The sequence below is a fragment of the Oryctolagus cuniculus genome, chromosome 1, assembly GCF_964237555.1.
Source record: "Oryctolagus cuniculus chromosome 1, mOryCun1.1, whole genome shotgun sequence".
In the NCBI taxonomy this organism is placed as follows: domain Eukaryota; kingdom Metazoa; phylum Chordata; class Mammalia; order Lagomorpha; family Leporidae; genus Oryctolagus; species Oryctolagus cuniculus.
In genome coordinates, this window is record NC_091432.1 from 204,184,146 (window position 1) to 204,201,290 (window position 17,145).

At 47.5% G+C, this 17,145-nt stretch overlaps 1 protein-coding gene across 3 annotated transcripts in view; it reads left to right on the top strand.

The window, feature by feature from the left end:
* The first annotated feature begins 4,333 nt into the window (after nucleotides 1-4,333).
* TMEFF1 (transmembrane protein with EGF like and two follistatin like domains 1) overlaps nucleotides 4,334-17,145 on the top strand; it is a 132,514-nt gene continuing 119,702 nt past the window's right edge. For all 3 annotated transcript variants that reach the window (XR_011381234.1, XR_011381233.1, XM_002707936.5), the window contains exon 1: nucleotides 4,334-4,535. Coding sequence is in view for 1 of the 3 variants with exons in the window: in XM_002707936.5 (XP_002707982.1) it covers nucleotides 4,334-4,535 (202 nt within the window). In the remaining 2 variants the exon portion in view is untranslated. The remainder of the gene's footprint in view (nucleotides 4,536-17,145) is intronic.

Consider the following 17,145-nt stretch of genomic DNA (forward strand, 5'->3'; position numbering starts at 1 on the left):
TGGCCCCTGGGGTCCAATGTCTTTCCCAGACTCATGCCAGTGCTGCATCAATGGTCCCACTCCTCAGTTTTGGCCAAAGCACTGTGACGTTCTCCTGAGAGCCAATTTGTTAGCCCTAAACAGTCTCTTTACTATGTTATCAGGACTTCACTATGTAGCTAGACCTTCCAGCAGGAGGTCCAGGGAAGCCAGGAATTGGCAGGGCTGGGAATTTGCCATAACTCCTCCCCAACCCTTGCTCCATTTATATTTAGCACTTATTACACTGAGCTGTAATTGTTAATTTTCAGATGTCTCCCCACCCTCCTACACAGTGAGGGCAGGATTAGCTCTTGCCCCTAGAGGCTACTGCAGTGCCTAGCATGCAGCAAATGCTCATAAAGGCTTCTTAGAGGACTGCAAATGTTTTCCATGAGCAAGGCTTTTCTGAGGACGAGAACCCACTCACAGAGAGGGCACCACTTCTGGCATATTTGTATATCTATAGCTATGTCTATATCTATATTTATATATTTATACCTATATTTTAAACTTGATCCAGGAAATCCCTTTTTTTTTTTAAAAAAAAAGATTCATTATTTGAAAGGCAGTTACAGAGAAGCAGAGGCAGAGAGAGAGAGAGAGAGAAAGAAAGAGAGAGGTCTTCCATCCACTGGTTCACTCCCCAGATGGCTGCAATGGCTGGAGCTGGGCTGATCTGAAGCCAGGAGCCAGGAGCTTCTTCTGGGTTTCTCTTGCAAGTGCAAGGGCAACTGGCGCCCTTATAGGATGCTGGCACTGCAAGAGGCAGCTTTACCTGCTACGCCACAGCGCTGGCCCCAGGGTGAATATTGTTGAACATCAATCTATCAGAGATCCTGTACTTGAACACCATCAGTTATGCTCTATCTGAAAGTTTTCAGTTCCAAGTAACAGAATCCCAAACCAAATTAACTTAAACAAAAAGGGATTTCCTGGGGCTGGCGCTGTGGTGTAGCAGGTAAAGCCACCAGCTACAGTGCTGGCATCCCACCTGGGTGCTGGTCCGAGTCCCGGCTGCTCCACATCCCATTCAGCTCTCTGCTATGGTCTGGGAAAGCAGTGGAAGATGACCCAAGTGCTTGGGCCCCTGCACTCCATGGGAGACCTGGAAAAAGCTCCTGGCTCCTGGCTTTGGATTGGCGCAGTTCTGGCCATTTGTGGCCTATTGGGGAGTGAACCAGCAGATGGGAGACCTTTCTCTCTCTCTCTGCCTCTCCTTCTCTCTCTGTGTAACTCTTTCAAATAAATAAATCAATCTTTTTTAAAAAAAAAATTCTCAGCCTGAGGTGGGTGTTGTGGCATTGGGGGTTGGGCCACTGCTTGGGACGCCTGTATCTCATATTCAAATGTTGGTTCGTGTCCCAGCTACTCTGTTTTTGATCCAACTTCCTGTTGGTGCTTCCTGGTAGGCAGCAGATGTTGGTTTAAGTGCTTGGGTCACTGCCACCCAAGTGGGAGACCTGAATGGAGCTCTGGGTTCCTGGCTTTGGCTTAGTCTAGCCCTTGCTGTTTCAGACAGCTGGGGGTGTGAACCAGCAGACAAAGGATTTCTCTCTCTCTTTCTGCCTTTCAAGTAGATGAAAAACTAAATAATCATAAAGCAAATCTCACCTCCATAAGAAGGATAGACTTCACTAACTTGTGTTTGGCTCGGCTTTAGCCAGTGGTCATCTGCAGACATGTTCAAGCAGCAGTGTGCTCCCCTGCACCCCTGCCATCTCCATGAGAATGAGTTTTTCCTGTGTAGTTGCTGTCCTGTAAGCCAGGGCATACTGGTGGAGTGGACCAGGGCTCACACAGAGGCCAAGTTCAGCTGGACCTGCAGCTTGAAGCAGAACCATCCATCCAGGCCCATCCAAGAGTAGTCAGCCCCTAAGTAACTTGACCTTTGAATGACTGAATGATTATGGTGGAATGCTGCTGAGATGCTATGGTTATGGCTGACTGATAAGTCAGGAGTTTCCAAACCTGGCAGTGCATGTGAGTTACCTGGAGAAAAGGTCAGGTAAAAAGCACGAGAGGCATCGAGCTCAGCAGAGACGCTAGTGAGAAAGTGGCCTGAGAAAGAGCCTTCAGCCATGGCTTAGCAGTTGCAGGCACTCCACCTGATTAAGGGAAGTCACAAGTTCAATTTTAGTTGTAACAACTGCCATGCCACTGCTAACAGTTTAGAGGTTGGAGGAAAATCTTAGTGAAATGTTAGAAACATGTAGATTTATTCAGATGAAAAAGATGATGAAAGTATAACTTAAAAGGAAGTAGCTTTTAAAAATTCTAACAGTAAAAAAATTTTCACTGAAGAAAATCAGACTGTATTGAAAAATATCAAGGACCTACATAGGAGCTCAACTTTCCAGAAATAATATATTACTGTATAGTTTTCTTTTCTTTTTCCTATGGTTGTGTATACATGTGTATTTTACAAAAAATGAGATTTTCTTTTTTTTTTTTTGAGAGATTTTCTTATACATACTCATCAGTGTCCTGTTTTTTCCCATGTCAGTGAACAGTGAGCTAATCATCATCATTGTTAAAGCTGCATAATACTCCATTGTACAAAGAGCTGTCATCCCTTAACTAGTTCTCACTGATGGGCATTTAGTTTGTATCTTATTAGTATGAAAAGGCTGTGATAAACATCAGTATCTATATGTCTTTGTGCGGCTGTTCAATTTTTTTTTTAGGATAAATTCTGTAAGTGGAACTGCTAAAGAGCCAACACTTTTGAAAAGTTTTTGAAAAATGGTCAAACTGCCTCCTAAAATGAATAAATAAATAGTGCCAGGTCAATTCTTTTAATTCTTATTGATCATGCAAACAGAGCAAAACTCTATGGTTTTATCTTACCTTTTATTGCTAGTGGGTTTAAATCTCTCTGACCACCGTTTATTGTCTGTACTTGTGAATAAGACTTGTCAGCTTTTCCTTTGTTTTGGCAACTTTTTCTTCCTGACGTATTATTTCTTTATATTATCATCTCATATTTGAAGACATTTTTCCTATCGTAGCTTTGCTTGTGGTGACCTTCCATACATTTCTTAATTTTATGCGTGAAGTCGATCAGGTTTTCAACGGAATGTTAAAACTCCTTCTAAGGTGAGGCAGTGTAGTAAGAATGACACCGGCAGAGGACTATCCAGACGATGATCTTACTGGCCGTGTACGGGTACCAAGAGCGCGCCGGCCTGGGAGTCGGGTCATCTGTCTTCTCTGGGTCCCAGCCGTCCTCATTTATAGAATGGAGGCAAGGCTAAAAACTCCCTGGACGGCTGTAAATACATCCAAAGAGCTCCTACCAATAAAGCAAATCCTCTCTACCTTTCAGCTGTTATAGGCTTTTAAAAACAGTGTTTATATTCGGTTTCTGTATGTGAGTATACGAGAACGTGGGGCGAGGTCCTGGAAATTTAGCCATTCACCCCAAACAGAACTACACAGATGGAGTCAGAGCTTGGGTTCCAATCCCGGTCCTGCCTTTTTTTTTTTTTTTCTTTTTCCGTACGTGACCTTGGGCAAGTCACCTTTGCCTCTGCGTGGCTCAGTCTCTTCACCTAGAAAACGGATTTCTCTTAACAGACCACCTGCTCTGCTTTCCCGGTCCGGCTGCCGCGCGGAGGAAACGGTTCAAAATCGCTGACAAAGGGCGGCAAAAACGTCTGTGGCCAGAGCGTCCGCGGAGCATCCTCGGCGCCACGCAGCCCCCGGCTGCCGGAGCGAGGGGCTGCCGCGACCCCCGGCCCGCGCTCCCGCCCCGCCGCGGAAACAATAGCTCCCCCGGAGGCGGCGCCGGCCACGGGCGGGGGCGGGGCTGTCGGCGCGGCCGCCGGGGGTGTGCGCGGGGCGGGGTCGCAGGCACCCCCCTCCCGCGGGCGGCTCCGTCACGCGCCCCTCACCGGGCGGGCCGGGGTCTTTGTGACGCGGCGGCGACGACCGCGGACACAAAGGGAAGGCGAGGAGGCGAGCGAGGGGCTGGGCCTGGCTCCGCCCCGCGACCCCCGCCCACCGCGCGCGCGCGCCCGCCCGCTCGCTCGCTCCGCCAGCCTCGGTCTCCCCGACGCGGGCTCGCACCCTCGCGCGCACCCTCGCGCGCTCGCGACCCTCGCACGCGCCCGGACCCACCGACTCCGTCCCGAGCGCGGCGGGCCGGGGCCTGGCGGGTGTCGAGGGTGGGACGGGGATGCTGAGGGGCTGTTCCGGGGCGCAGCGGCGGTGCTGCTAGGAGGCGCCGGGGTAGCGGCGGGGCTCTCGGCGCGCGGCTGGATGCCCCGGGCCTGCGGCTCCCTGCACTTCCCGCCGTCTAGGGGCGCCAGCCATGGGCGCCGCGGCCGCTGAGGCGCCGCTCCGGTTGCCTGCCGCTCCCCCGCTCGCCTTCTGCTGCTACACGTCGGTGCTTCTGCTCTTCGCCTTCTCTCTGCCCGGGAGCCGCGCGTCCAACCAGCCCCCCGGTGGCGGCAGCGGCGGCGGAGGCGGCGGGGACTGTCCCGGCGGCAAAGGCAAGAGCATCAACTGCTCAGGTAAGACCGGCCGGAGCCCGCCCCCGGGGCCCCTCCCTCCTGCCGCCGCCGCCCGCGTCCCGGCTCCCGCGGCAGGGCTGGGGAAGCCCTTGGCGTGGGAGTCCCGGAGAGTCGGGCCCGAGGGTGAGCGAGGGCGGTGGGCAGGGCGCGAGGGCGCGGTGCGGGCTTGGGGACCGGCGTTGGGGACGGGGAGTGGCCGTACGTGCGTCCGTGTGTGTCGAGTGGCTGAGCGAGGGCGGCCCCGCGTGTGGCGGAGGAGGTGAGGCCGGGAGCCGCGAAGCAGCCGGCCCGGGCTCCCAGTGGGGTCGGGGGTGCGCTGGCAAGAGCGCGTGTTAGTGTTAGGACTCGGGGGAGGAAGGACGGCCCAGGCGGGGGTCTCCGTGTGTGTGTGTGTGTGTGTGTGTGTGTGTGTGTGTGCTGTGGGTGGGAGACCGTGAGGAGCTGGGGAGTCGGGGCTGAGGGTCAGAGCGGTGGCCGTGTGCTGGGGTGGGGGTGGGGGTCTCAGAGTGGTCGTGTGGGTAAAGGGAACGGGGCGGGGGGGGGGGGAACGTGAGGATGCGGGTTAGCCGTGCAGAGTGACTTGAGTGTGTGCGTGTGTGCGCGCGCGCTCGAGTGTGTCCTTAGGGTTTGGGTTTAGAGGTGGATGTGGAGACTTGTAGTGACCCCGGGTCTGTGGATATGGGCAGGTGAAAGTCCCAGGGTCTTTTTTGTGTGTTCTGTATGGCTGAAGCCTGGGGTTCAGGTAGCCATCCTGGGGTGTCCGTTGAGGAGGAGGAGGAAGGAGGAGAAAGGATGGCTGTCCTAGAATGAACCCCATTTGTCAGAGGGAGGGAGTCATCCTGGGTAGGGTTTGGGTATAAAAAGAGGTAATTAGGTCTCAGGGAATGCCTCTGTATCAAGGTGTGATCCTGGGTTATTAAGGTGGTGCGGAGAGAGATTAGGTTCTGCAAGAGCTATGCTGTGTCCGTGTTGTTTTGTGGCAGGGCCTGGAGATTGGCAGCAAAGGGAGCAAGGGAGTGACCTCTCCCCTCTCTCCAAGGCCGCCTTCCGTCCCCTGCGCCCCACAGCTGTTGGAAACAAAGAGCTTGCTGGGGCTTTAATGGATGACACTGGTGGGGCCCCTGAGGCGGGGGCAGGGTACCCGGCTGTGAAGTTTTCTCTTCCTTTCTAAAGGGGTCCCAGAGGAGCCCAAGGATTCAGGCCCTGGGGCAAGGAGGGGCATCCAGGTCTCCTTTGGGGGTGGGTGGGTGGGTCCTCCTGGAGCTGGCCGAACAGATGCTAGTGATCATGAACCACATCCCTTCTAACTTGCCCCTTTTGTCAGTTTTCAGTCCACTTGTCTTGAGGGCTGGGGGGAGGATAGGGAGGGATCGACAAGAGGCCACTGGGACTCTGCTGGCCTGCCTGCTGGACAGCCTTCCAGCCTTTGAAATCTTGAAGGGGCACTGGTTCTGGGAGACTGAGGATCGAGCAAGCGGCCTCAGCACAGGTGCTTATGCTGCCCTGAATGAAGAAAACCTTTGACCTGCTGTTTGGCTTTGAAGGCCTGAAATTTTTTAAGTTTTACATGGTATGTTTTATGAGCGAGGGCTTTTCAGCACAGTTAACAGTGGCGTGCTTTTCCACTAATATGAGGTAGTGCTTTAATAAATAATCTTTAAGAATAAAAGCCATGTGTATTTTTTTTTTTGGTAACAAATCACATCATCAAAATATTTTAGCTGCTAATGTGCTCTTGCTAATTGGTCCTTAGCAAAATGTAGTGTGTGTTGATGGGTGTTTCTGTGTGTGACTTTTAACTTGCACGTAGTACAAGTTTACAGAAAGGAAGTAGGATGCTGGAATACAAATTCTTCAAAAGTTTATTGGAAAGATGTATTATGAAAAAGCTGCATGGATTGGAAACATTTTTGCACAAAAATAAATTTACCTTTTATTTATTTTTAAAGATTTATTTTATTTATTTGAAAGAGTTACAGAGAGAGGTAGAGAGAGAGAGAGAAAAAGAGAGAGAGAGAGAGAGAGAGAGAGAGAGAGAGAGAGAAAGAAGTCTTCTCTCTGATGGTTCACTCCCCAAATGGCTGCAGTGGCCGGAGCTGAGCTGATCCGAAGTCAGGAGCCAGGAGCTTCTTACGAGTCTCCCACATGGGTGCAGGGGCCCAAGTTTTATGCTGCTTTCCCAGGCGCATTCGCAGGGAGCTGGATCAGAAGTGGAGCAGTTGGGACTTGAACTGGTGCCCATATGAGATGCCAGCACTTCAGGCTGGGGCTTTAACCTGCTATGCCATAGTGCCGGCCCCAAACTTACCTTTTAATTCAGTTTTTCCACAGAGTTTTTTGAGGTACCCTTTTATATTTGAGTTTCTAGATCTAAGTGATGGCCTTGACTCCCTGTTGATTTTTCACTGTTGGTTTTGGACCATTCAGTCCACTGTGACCTTTGGAGCCTGATTTTGTCAGGGTGTGTGTGTTGGGTCACTCACAGTTTGTGACACTTGGAAATGTGAAGAGCAGTCTGTGGCTTTATTAATGTGCATTGTCTAGATAACAGAAAAGGATGGAACCTTGTGAGATTTTTACTGGAGACGTCCTACCAGGCTGTATGATGTTGATACGTTAGTCAACCAGGTATTCAACCAGCTCTGTGTTACCTTGATTGAGTTTAACAGGTTTTCGAGCTGCTCTTCACCACTTTCTCATTTTGTTCACTAGCCTATCATTGAAAGATTCTGTCAGATCATCTTGTCAGTGGTGTATGTCTGTGTTTTCCCCCTTTTTCCATGTTAGTAATCCTTATTCAAAAGCAAATGTTGTGTAGCCTTCCTCAATAAAGAACTCTTAGTTGCTTTCTCTTTTTAGTGTATTGAAAACTTGTCATTACTCATTCTAGAATTTTCAGCAGATATGTGGCAGGTTTACTTGTAAATGCTTTTCTTGATCTGTATGTTTTTCCTTTTGAAAAAGAGTGTGTTCTTTATTTCTGGTCTTCTGGTACCTTGTACAGATAGCTTGGTTCATCAGCAGTTTTTAAAGTCACATCTAAAATTTTTCCAATATCGTGGAGAATTTTGTTTGATCTGGAAGCGAGTTATTTTGAACTCTCTGTATTCTGTTCCTGCCCGCTGTCCTTGCCACTTAGATGGTTGCACCCTTTTATTCAGGCTCCCATTTTGAAGGACATGCTTCCTGATGGAGATGGAGAAGCTGGGTGAATCTGCATTGTCTCTGCCATCTCTTGATGCTACAACCTCTTCCCCAGCAGTGGGCCCTTTGTTTTCTCCCTTCTCGACTAAACAAGGTCTTTTTGTTGTTCTTTTGGCCCAGTCCCCTCTCACTCACTCTGTATGTTGGATTTATAATTGTTTTATGAATCTTTGACTTTATAAATTTTCATTTGTTCTTTTAAAACTTAACAAGAAGTTCTCTGGTCATCCAAAGCTTGGAAATAGATGACATTTGTGAAGAAAAATGGGCTTTGAATTCAGGAGACCGGGTAACCTTAGACTAACTTTTTCCCCCCATTTGTCACATGAAGATGATGACGATCTTTTTGGCGTTAGGGTATTTGAGGAGAACAAAGGAGGCTTACTTAAACTGTGAGCCATTTCTGTCTTAGCTGTATGGTTTAAGAGGTAGGAAAACATGTTGAAAGACCACTGAGTGTCAATTACTAGTAGACATAACCGGACAATTTGAACTATGTTTTAAAACTGTCACAGAAGTTAGAAGTGGGTCCTCTGAAGAGTGGTGTCAGTGGATAGAATGAAGGTCAGATTAAGAGATATGGCAATCCAGGATTCTGTGGAATGAAAAAGATAGATTTTAGAATTAGTGTGGAATCTTGGTCAGCACATTTTTCTTTTAATCTTTGATGTGAAAAATGTGATTATTTATATTTAGTGAGCCCTGATTGAATAACTGCTTAGTGTAATCTAGCAGTACCTGGATGTTAAGGAAGATATATGTGAGGCCCTCTCTGCCCTCAGGTGCCTTATATTCTCAGGCAACTGGTTAGCTTCTTAAAAACAATACAGTGGACATTTCTGTTTAAAGTATTTGGACTTGCTCTCCCCATTCCCCAAGCATTTATTGAACATTAACAGCATTGGAAAATTTTTTCAATTGTACAGTTCTGTGGCTTTTAGTATATTCACAGATATACAACCATCACTACTAATTCCAGGACAAATTTTCTGTTTTTTTTTTTTTTTTTTTTAAATATATTTATTTATTTATTTAGAGAGATAGAGTTACAGACAGAGAGAGGGAGAGACACAGAGAGAAGTCCTCCATCCACTGGCTCATTTCCCCATTGGCTGCAGCAGCTGGAGCTGGGCTGATCTGAAGCCAGGAGCCTAGAGCTTTTTTCAGGTCTCCCACATAGGTGCAGGGGCCCAAGGACTTGGGCCATCTTCTACTGCTTTCCCAGGCCATAGCAGAGAGTGGGATTGGAAGAGAAGCAGCTGGGACTTGAACCAGCACCCATATGGGATGCTGGTGCCACAGGTGGAGGCTTTAGCCCACTAGCCACAGCCGCCAGCCCCCAGAACATTTTTCTCAGCTCAAAAGGAACTGTGCCTATTAACAGTCACTCCTCCTTCCTCCACCCTTTGCCTATTACTAATGTATTGTCTGTGGATTTATCTATTCTGGATATACATGTAAATGAGATCATATGAAGTGTGGTCTTTGTGTCCAGCTTCCTTCACTTAGCATAATGTTTTCAGGGTTCATCCTTGTTAGAATTCCTTTTTTTTTTGCCAAATAATATTCCCTTGTATGAATAGACTGCGTGTTATGTGTTCATTCCTCCACTGTTAGGTATTTGGGTTTCCACTCCTTGGCTGTTGTAATCACGCTTCTGTAACTCTGATCTACCAGTGTTTGTGAAGACATTTGTTTTTTTATTCTCTTGGTATACAGATGGTCTCCAACTTATGATATCTTGACTTATGATATTTTTGACTTCATAATGGTGTGAAAGTGATACACGTTCAGTAGAAATGGTATGTTGAATTTTGAATTTTGATTTTTTTCCCCCAGGCTGGTGATATTTGATATGATGATAGTCTGTCACCCTGGGAAGCAGCATCAAACCACAGCTCACAGTTGATCAGGAAATGGAGTAGCCAACATTCCACTGTGCTGCTTTACTAAGCTATGATGTTCACTGGCATAAAGTAGTAAATGCATTTTCAACCTACATTATTTTCTGCTGCTTTTGGGTTTATCGAATATAAGGCCATTGTCAGTCCAGGAGCATCTGTATATCTGAGAATGAAAATGCCAAGTCACATGATCACTGTGTTTAACACTGAGGAACTGACAAACTGTTTTCTAAAGTGGCTGTTCCATTTTACATTTCCACTAACATCATTTAAGGGTTTCAGTTTCTTCACATCATCTCCAGCACTTGTTATTGTCTCTTCCTTTTTTTTTTTTAACATTTTTTTCTTATTTGGGGGATGGAAAGGGGAGAGAGAAAGAGAGAGTACTCCCCCTTCTACTGGTTCACTCCCCAAATGCTTACAGTGTTTGGAGGTAGGGTCTGGGCCAAGGCTGAAAATGGGAACTAGAAACCCATTCAGGCCTCCCATGTGAGAGGCAGGACCCAGTTAATTAAGCCATCACTGCTGCTTACAAGGTTCTGCATTGGCAGGAAGCAGAAGTCAGGAGCCAGAGCTGGGAATTGAGCTGGGCACACTGGTATGTGATACAGGTGTCTTTACTGCTTAACTGCTAGGGAAAATACCTGTTTCTCTGTCTGACTTTTTATTTTTAAATTTATTTGACAGGTAGAGTTATAGACAGTGAAAGAGAGAGACAGAGAGAAAGGTCTTCCTTTTCCGTTGGTTCACTCCCCAAATGGCCGCCACAGTCGGCACTGCGCCCATCTGAAGCCAGGAGCCAGGTGCTTCTTCCTGGTCTCCCATGAGGGTGCAGGGGCCCAAGCACTTGGACCATCCTCCACTGCCCCCCCCCCCCCCCGGGCCATAGCAGAGAGCTGGACTGGAAGAGGAGCAACCGGGACTAGAACCTGGCGCCCATATGGGATGCTGGCGCTGCAGGCGGAGGATTAACCAAGTGAGCCACAGCGCCATTCCCCCGTCTGCCTTTTTGATTATGGCTGTCATATGAGTGTGAAATTGTGTTTCAGTGTGGTTTTGATTTGTGTTTTCCTAATGTTAAGCATATTTTTGTGTACTTTTTTAGTTTTAAAGATTTATTTATTTAAAAGGCAGAGTTACAGAGAGGCAGAGACAGAGATCTTCCATCCACTGGTTCACTTCCCTGAATGGCTGCAACAGCCAGAGCTGCATCCAAGCCAGGAGCCTGGAACTCCATCCAGGTTTTCTTCTCTTTTCTTTTCTTTTTTGACAGGCAGAGTTAGACAGTGAGAGAGAGAGAGACAGAGAGAAAGGTCTTCCTTCCATTGGTTCACCCCCCAAATGGCTGCTACGGCCGGCGCGCTGCGCTGATCCGAAGCCAGGAGCCAGGTGCTTCCTCCTGGTCTCCCATGTGGGTGCAGGGCCCAAGCACTTGGGCCATCCGCCACTGCCTTCCTGGGCCACAGCAGAGAGCTGGACTGGAAGAGGAGCAACCAGGACTAGAACCCGGCGCCCCAACCGGGACTAGAACCTGGAGTGCCAGTGCCTCAGGCAGAGGATTAGCCTAGTGAGCCTAGTGCCAGCCTCCATCCAGGTTTTCCATGTGGTTCATGGGGCCCAAGGACTTGAGCCATTTTCTGCTGCTTTAGCCGCATCTTCAGGTGCATTAGCAGGGAACTGGATCGGAAGTGGAGCAGCTGGGACTCTGAACTGGCACTCATATAGGGTGGTGGCTTAACTTGCTGTGCCATAGTACTGCGTCCTGTGTACTGCTTGTTTGGAGAAATATGTGTTCAGGTCCTTTGCTGGGCTTGATTTTGACATCTTGAGTTTACCATTCCCTTGAGTAAGCCATACTAACCAATTTCTATAGCAAGCGCGCAGATGCTCATACTGTTAGGTTAGCACTACTATTTCTATGTATCATTTGATTTCTCTGTTTACTAAGAAAGAGTCGTTGTCTTTCTTCTGGAATGTATGAGTATCCCAGTGGTAGTTGTGAGTGTAAATTAATAGAAATCACTCAAATCAATGAACTATGAATATACAAAGAATTGTTTTGATGAAATGCTTTAGAAAGATTTGATAAAGATGGGATGGTGTTGTGGAGCAGTGGGTTAAGGCACTGTGTGTGATGCCAGCATCCACTGGTTCACTTCCCCAAATGAGCCCCAGTTTGAGTCCTGGCTTCTCTACTTCTGATCCAGCTCCCTGCTATTGCACCTGGGAAAACAATGGAAGATGGCCCAAGTGCTTGGGCCCCTGCACCTAACTGGCAGACCTGGATGGAATCCCAGGCTCCTGATTTCGGCCCAGCCCCCCAGCCATTGTGGCTATTTGGGGAGTGAACTGGCAGATGTTTCTATCTCTTCCTCTGTCTCTATAACTCTCTTTCAAATAAAAAAATAAATCTTAGAAAAAAAAAAAGCTAAAAGAATTGCTATTGAGTGCATTAGCTTGTGGTCAGGACAGCTGAAAACAGAGTGGGGGAAATCCTGTAAGGTTTTGGAAGAATTCCTCAGAAATATTTTTAAGTTCCTGTTCTACTTGAAAGGAAGATGGACTTCATAGTTAATGAATTATGCTTGTGGTTTACCCAAGAAAGTGGGGAATTACATTTAGCAGTCCTGTACTCATAGAAGAGGTCTTTGGGAAGTGAATATATGTTTGTATATTTGAAGTTAAAATGTATAGTGTCACTTTAAAATTATTTATTTTTTAATTGACTCTTTAAAAAATTTACATTTTCTGTGAGCTTTCTGAAGTAGTCTTTTTTTTGTAAAGATTTATTTATTTATTTGAAAGTAAGATTTACAGTGAGAGAGAGGTATCTTTCATCTGCTGGTTCACTCCCCAAATGGCCGAAATGGCCAGGGCCAGGCCAGGCTGAAGCCAGGAGCCTCATCCCATTTCCCACATTGGCTGCAGGGGTCCTCAGCTGCTTTCCCAGGTACATTAGCAGGAAGCTAGATAGGAAGTGGAGCAGCTGGGACTGGAACTGGTGCCCATATGGTATGCGGGCACTGCAAATGGCATTTTAATCCATTGCATCACAGCACCAGCCCCATTAATTGACTTTCTTTTAAAATATATATTTTTTTAATTTATTTATTTGACAGGCAGAGTTACAGACAATGTGTGTGAGACAGAGAGAAAGGTCTTCTTTCCATTGGTTCACTCCCCAAGTGGCCACAGCAGCTGGAGCTGCACTGATTTGAAGCCAGGAGCCAGGTGCTTCCTCCCGGTCTCCCATGCGGGTGCAGGGGCCCAAGGACTTGGGCCATCCTCCACTGCTTTCCCAGGCCACAACAGAGAGCTGGACTGGAAGAGGAGCAACCTGGACTAGAACTGGTGCCCATATGGGAAGCCCGTGCCACAGGCGGAGGATTAACCTAGTGTGCCATGGCGCTGGCCGCTTAATTGACTTTTAAAATTAATTAATTTTGAGGCCTACACTGTGGCATAGTAGGTTGGGCCTCCGCCTGTGGTGTGGGCATCCATTGTAGGCACTGGTTGGTGTCTCAGCTGCTCCTTTTCTGAACCAGCTCTCTGCTCATGGCCTGGGAAGGCAGTAGAAGATGGCCTAAATGCTTGGGCCCCTGTACCCACATAGGACCTGGAAGAGTCTCCTGGCTCCTGGCTTCATACTTGCTTATCTTTGGCCATTGCGGTCATTTGGGGAATGAACCAGTGGATGGAAGACTTCTCTCTGCCTCTCCTGTGCTTTCTCTGTAACTTTGCCTCTCAAATAAATAAATCTTAAGAAAATTAATTTTATTTACTTGGAAGGTGAGAGAGAGAGAGAGACAAAAAGCTCCATCTACTGATTCACTCCTCAAATGCCTGTGATGACTGGGGTTGGACCAAGCCGAAGTCAGGAGCCAGGAACTCTATCTGGGTCTCCCACATGGGTGGTAGGAATCAACTACTTGAGCCATCACCTACTTCTTCCCTAGGTGGGCATTAGCAGGAAGCTAGAATTGACAGAGGAGCTGGAACAGGTGGGTTGTACAACCCAAGTGTATTGTAACTGCTAGGCTAAACGCCTGGCCCTTTCTGCCTTTTTTGAGTAACTGATCAGCGTTCACTCCTGGAGATGCTCAAAAAGAGGGTTTCCACTGTGCAGGGTGCCCTAAGGAAGCTTCAGATACAGCATTGAGGAATGAATGACAGGTACCACTGGAGTTGGGCTTTACAGGAAGAGAACACCAGGCACACTTTAGCCTGAGGTCTTTGGTGTTGCTATTCTGTTTGCCTGAAACCTTCCTGTCCCAGTCCTTTGTTGCCTCTGCTTCTTTAGGTCTTTGTTCTAATGTCATCTTCAAATTTTTAAAATTGTAACCTACCCTTTCTCCCCTTCCACCTTTCCCTACAACAGACCTTTCTTCATACATTTTTCTTGCTCCAAAAATCTTTTCCCATGCGACTTCCTTTCTACATGTTTTACTTTCTGTCTCCCTTACTCTTATGTAGTTCCTTATGTCTGTCTGTCACACTGCTGTATCACAGTGTCTTGGGAGGTGTTTAACATAAAATTAGATGCCTATTAATATTTATTTGTGGAGTGGTTTGATGACATGGTATTGCAATGAACACAGAAACCCTGGGGAGGGTCTCCTAGACTGGGAATGGTTTTCCAAGAGGCACAAAGGTGAGAAATTGAAGGGAGTATTTTGGGAAGGCTGGGTCTGGGTGTTGGGCAGGAGCTGAGTTGCATATTGCTGCCACATTAGTGAGGGCCTTGGCAGCCCCTCTGAAATTTTGGCATTTGCTCTAAAGACAAAGGAAACTTTTAAAGGGTTTGAGTGACATTGTTATTTTAGAAAGCAAAGTTTAGAGTTGGAAAAGATAAAATGGAAAAGGGGAGACTGGCAGCCTGGTGAAAATTAACAGTGAAAATAGAATTCAAATACTTGTTTGGCCTGCACAGTGTTTTTTTTTTTTTTTTTTTTTTGACAGGCAGAGTGGATAGAGAGAGACAGAGAGAAAAGTCTTCCTTTTCCACTGGTTCACCCCTCAATGGCTGCTGCGGATGGCGCACCGCGCTGATCCGAAGCCAGGAGCCAGGTGCTTCTCCTGGTCTCCCATGGGGTGCAGGGCCCAAGCACTTGGGCCATCCTCCACTGTACACCCGGGCCACAGCAGAGAGCTGGCCTGGAAGAGGGGCAACCGGGACAGAATCCGGCGCCCCGACCGGGACTAGAACCCTGTGTGCTGGCGCCGCTAGGTGGAGGATTAGCCTAGTGAGCCGTGGTGCCGGCCGGCCTGCATAGTGTTTTAAAGAATTGCATTGTTTGTTAACCATTAAAAATCTGGAGGTTCACCTAAAAATCTGGCTTTCAATCTCCTCCTCCTCCTCTTCTTCTTCTTCTTCTTCTTCTTTATTTATTTATTTATTTGAAAGTTAGAGTTACACACAGAGAGAAGGAGAGGCAGAGAGAGAGACAGAGATCGATCTTCATCTGCTGGTTCACTCCCCAATTTGCTGCAATGGTCGGAGTTGTGCCGATCCGAAGCCAGGAGCCGGGGGCTTCTTCTGGGTCTCCCATGAGGGTGCAGGGGCTCAAGGATTTGGGCCATCTTCTGCTGCTTTCCCAGGCCATAGCAGGGAGCTGGATCAGTTGTGGAACAGCCGGGTCTCGAACCGGCACCCGTATGGGACGCCAGCACTGCAGGTGGTGGCTTAACCCGCTACATCACAGCGCTGGCCCCCTCTACCTTCTCTTCTAAACTTGATGGTACTAATGACACTGGACTCCATTTCCACATAACCAGAATCATCCAGAGCTGTCTAATGAGGCATGAGCTCTTCACTTTGCTGATCCATGTCCAACCAGCCTCCTTGATCTCTTTCTGCCTTTGCCTCTTGGATCTGTCACTGTTGGAAGTGGGGTAAATTGTGATGTTCCTAATTAGGGATGGAGAGCCTGACTGTGGGAGGAGGATCAGACTGGTGTACATTCCTTCCTCATCCCCGTTATTCGCATCACCAAGCTGATTGCAGATCTGCTTTCTGCAGTGCTTTGCCTTTTTGGGCTGAACACCATTCCTTGAAATTTGCACTGCATTCTGTTCCTTTCCTTTTAAGCCTTTCCCTAAGTTTTGCCTTGTAGTGTCTGTGTTTGAAATCTCTTCCCTATTTTCTCTCTGATTATATCATTTTCCTTGAACTACTCTAATGGTATTTTTATGATACCTATTTTTTTACTTTATTTTCTTAATTTTCTCTTAGTTTCAGTACTTTCATTTTTAGCTTTTCTTTTTTTTTCCTTTCTGAATTTTTTAGGTGGAAATAGATTCTTTTTCTGTAACACCATAAGCATTTATGTTAAAATTCCTCTTGTTGTGGTAAAACACATAATTTAGACATATTATATATAGTTTGTTTTATGATTTTGCATTATGCTGGAGAATGTCATATTTTTGAAAGTCTCTTATACTCCAGAAAAGTTATTTCCTTTACTTTTCAGTCTCTGTATCATATTAGCTATTAATTTTAGTTAAATTTTAAAAAACTCAAGATAATTTCAAACTTAGGAAACAGTTGCAGTAGTATGCCTGGATTCTCTAGTTAAGATTTTATCACATTTGCCTTATCATAGTCTTTTTTTTTTTTTTTTTTTTTTTGACAGGCAGAGTGGACAGTGAGAGAGAGAGACAGACAGAAAGGTCTTCCTTTTGCCGTTGGTTCACCCTCCAATGGCCCCCGCGGCTGGCACGCTGTGGCGATCCTAAGCCAGGAGCCAGGTGCTTCTCCTGGTCTCCCGTGCAGGTGCAGGACCCAAGCACTTGGGCCATCCTCTACTGCACTCCCTGGCCACAGCAGAGAGCTGGCCTGGAAGAGGGGCAACCGGGACAGAATCCGGCGCCCCGACCGGGACTAGAACCCTGTGTGCTGGCGCCGCTAGGTGGAGGATTAGCCTAGTGAGCCACGGCACTGGCTCTATTGGTTCTATTCTTTAAATTTTTTGTTCTGTCATGTCATGTTAATGAAATATTGAAACCTTCAAATACAGTGGTATAGCCAGTTGCTTTGGGAGTCGCGGGTTAGGGTGTAGACATGACCAAGTCCAAGTACCACACCTCACACAACAAAAATGGCACAGAGGTGGCACGAAGAAACCGCTGTCACAAAGATATGAATGTTTTAGAGGGTGGATGTCAGGTTCCTGAGGCACATGCATTTTACCAAGAAGCACAACAAGAAGGGCCTGAAGAAGATGCAGACCAACAAGGCCAAAGCTCTGAGTGCACATGCTGAAGCTGTCAAGGCCCTTGTTAACCATAAGGAAGTTAAGCCCACGATCCCAAAGGGTGTCAGCCCTAGCTTGGGGAGTGTGCTGTGCCCGTACTGTGAAGGGTCTTAGGCTGTCCTGGCCAAAGACCAAGGCAAAGGCCAAGGGGGAGCTTCAAATCAAGGTGAAGGCCAATGCTCAAATGAAGGCCCAAGGCCCAGTCTCCCACCAAGCCCAAGGCTCAGATCCAGTCTGTGCCTGCACTTG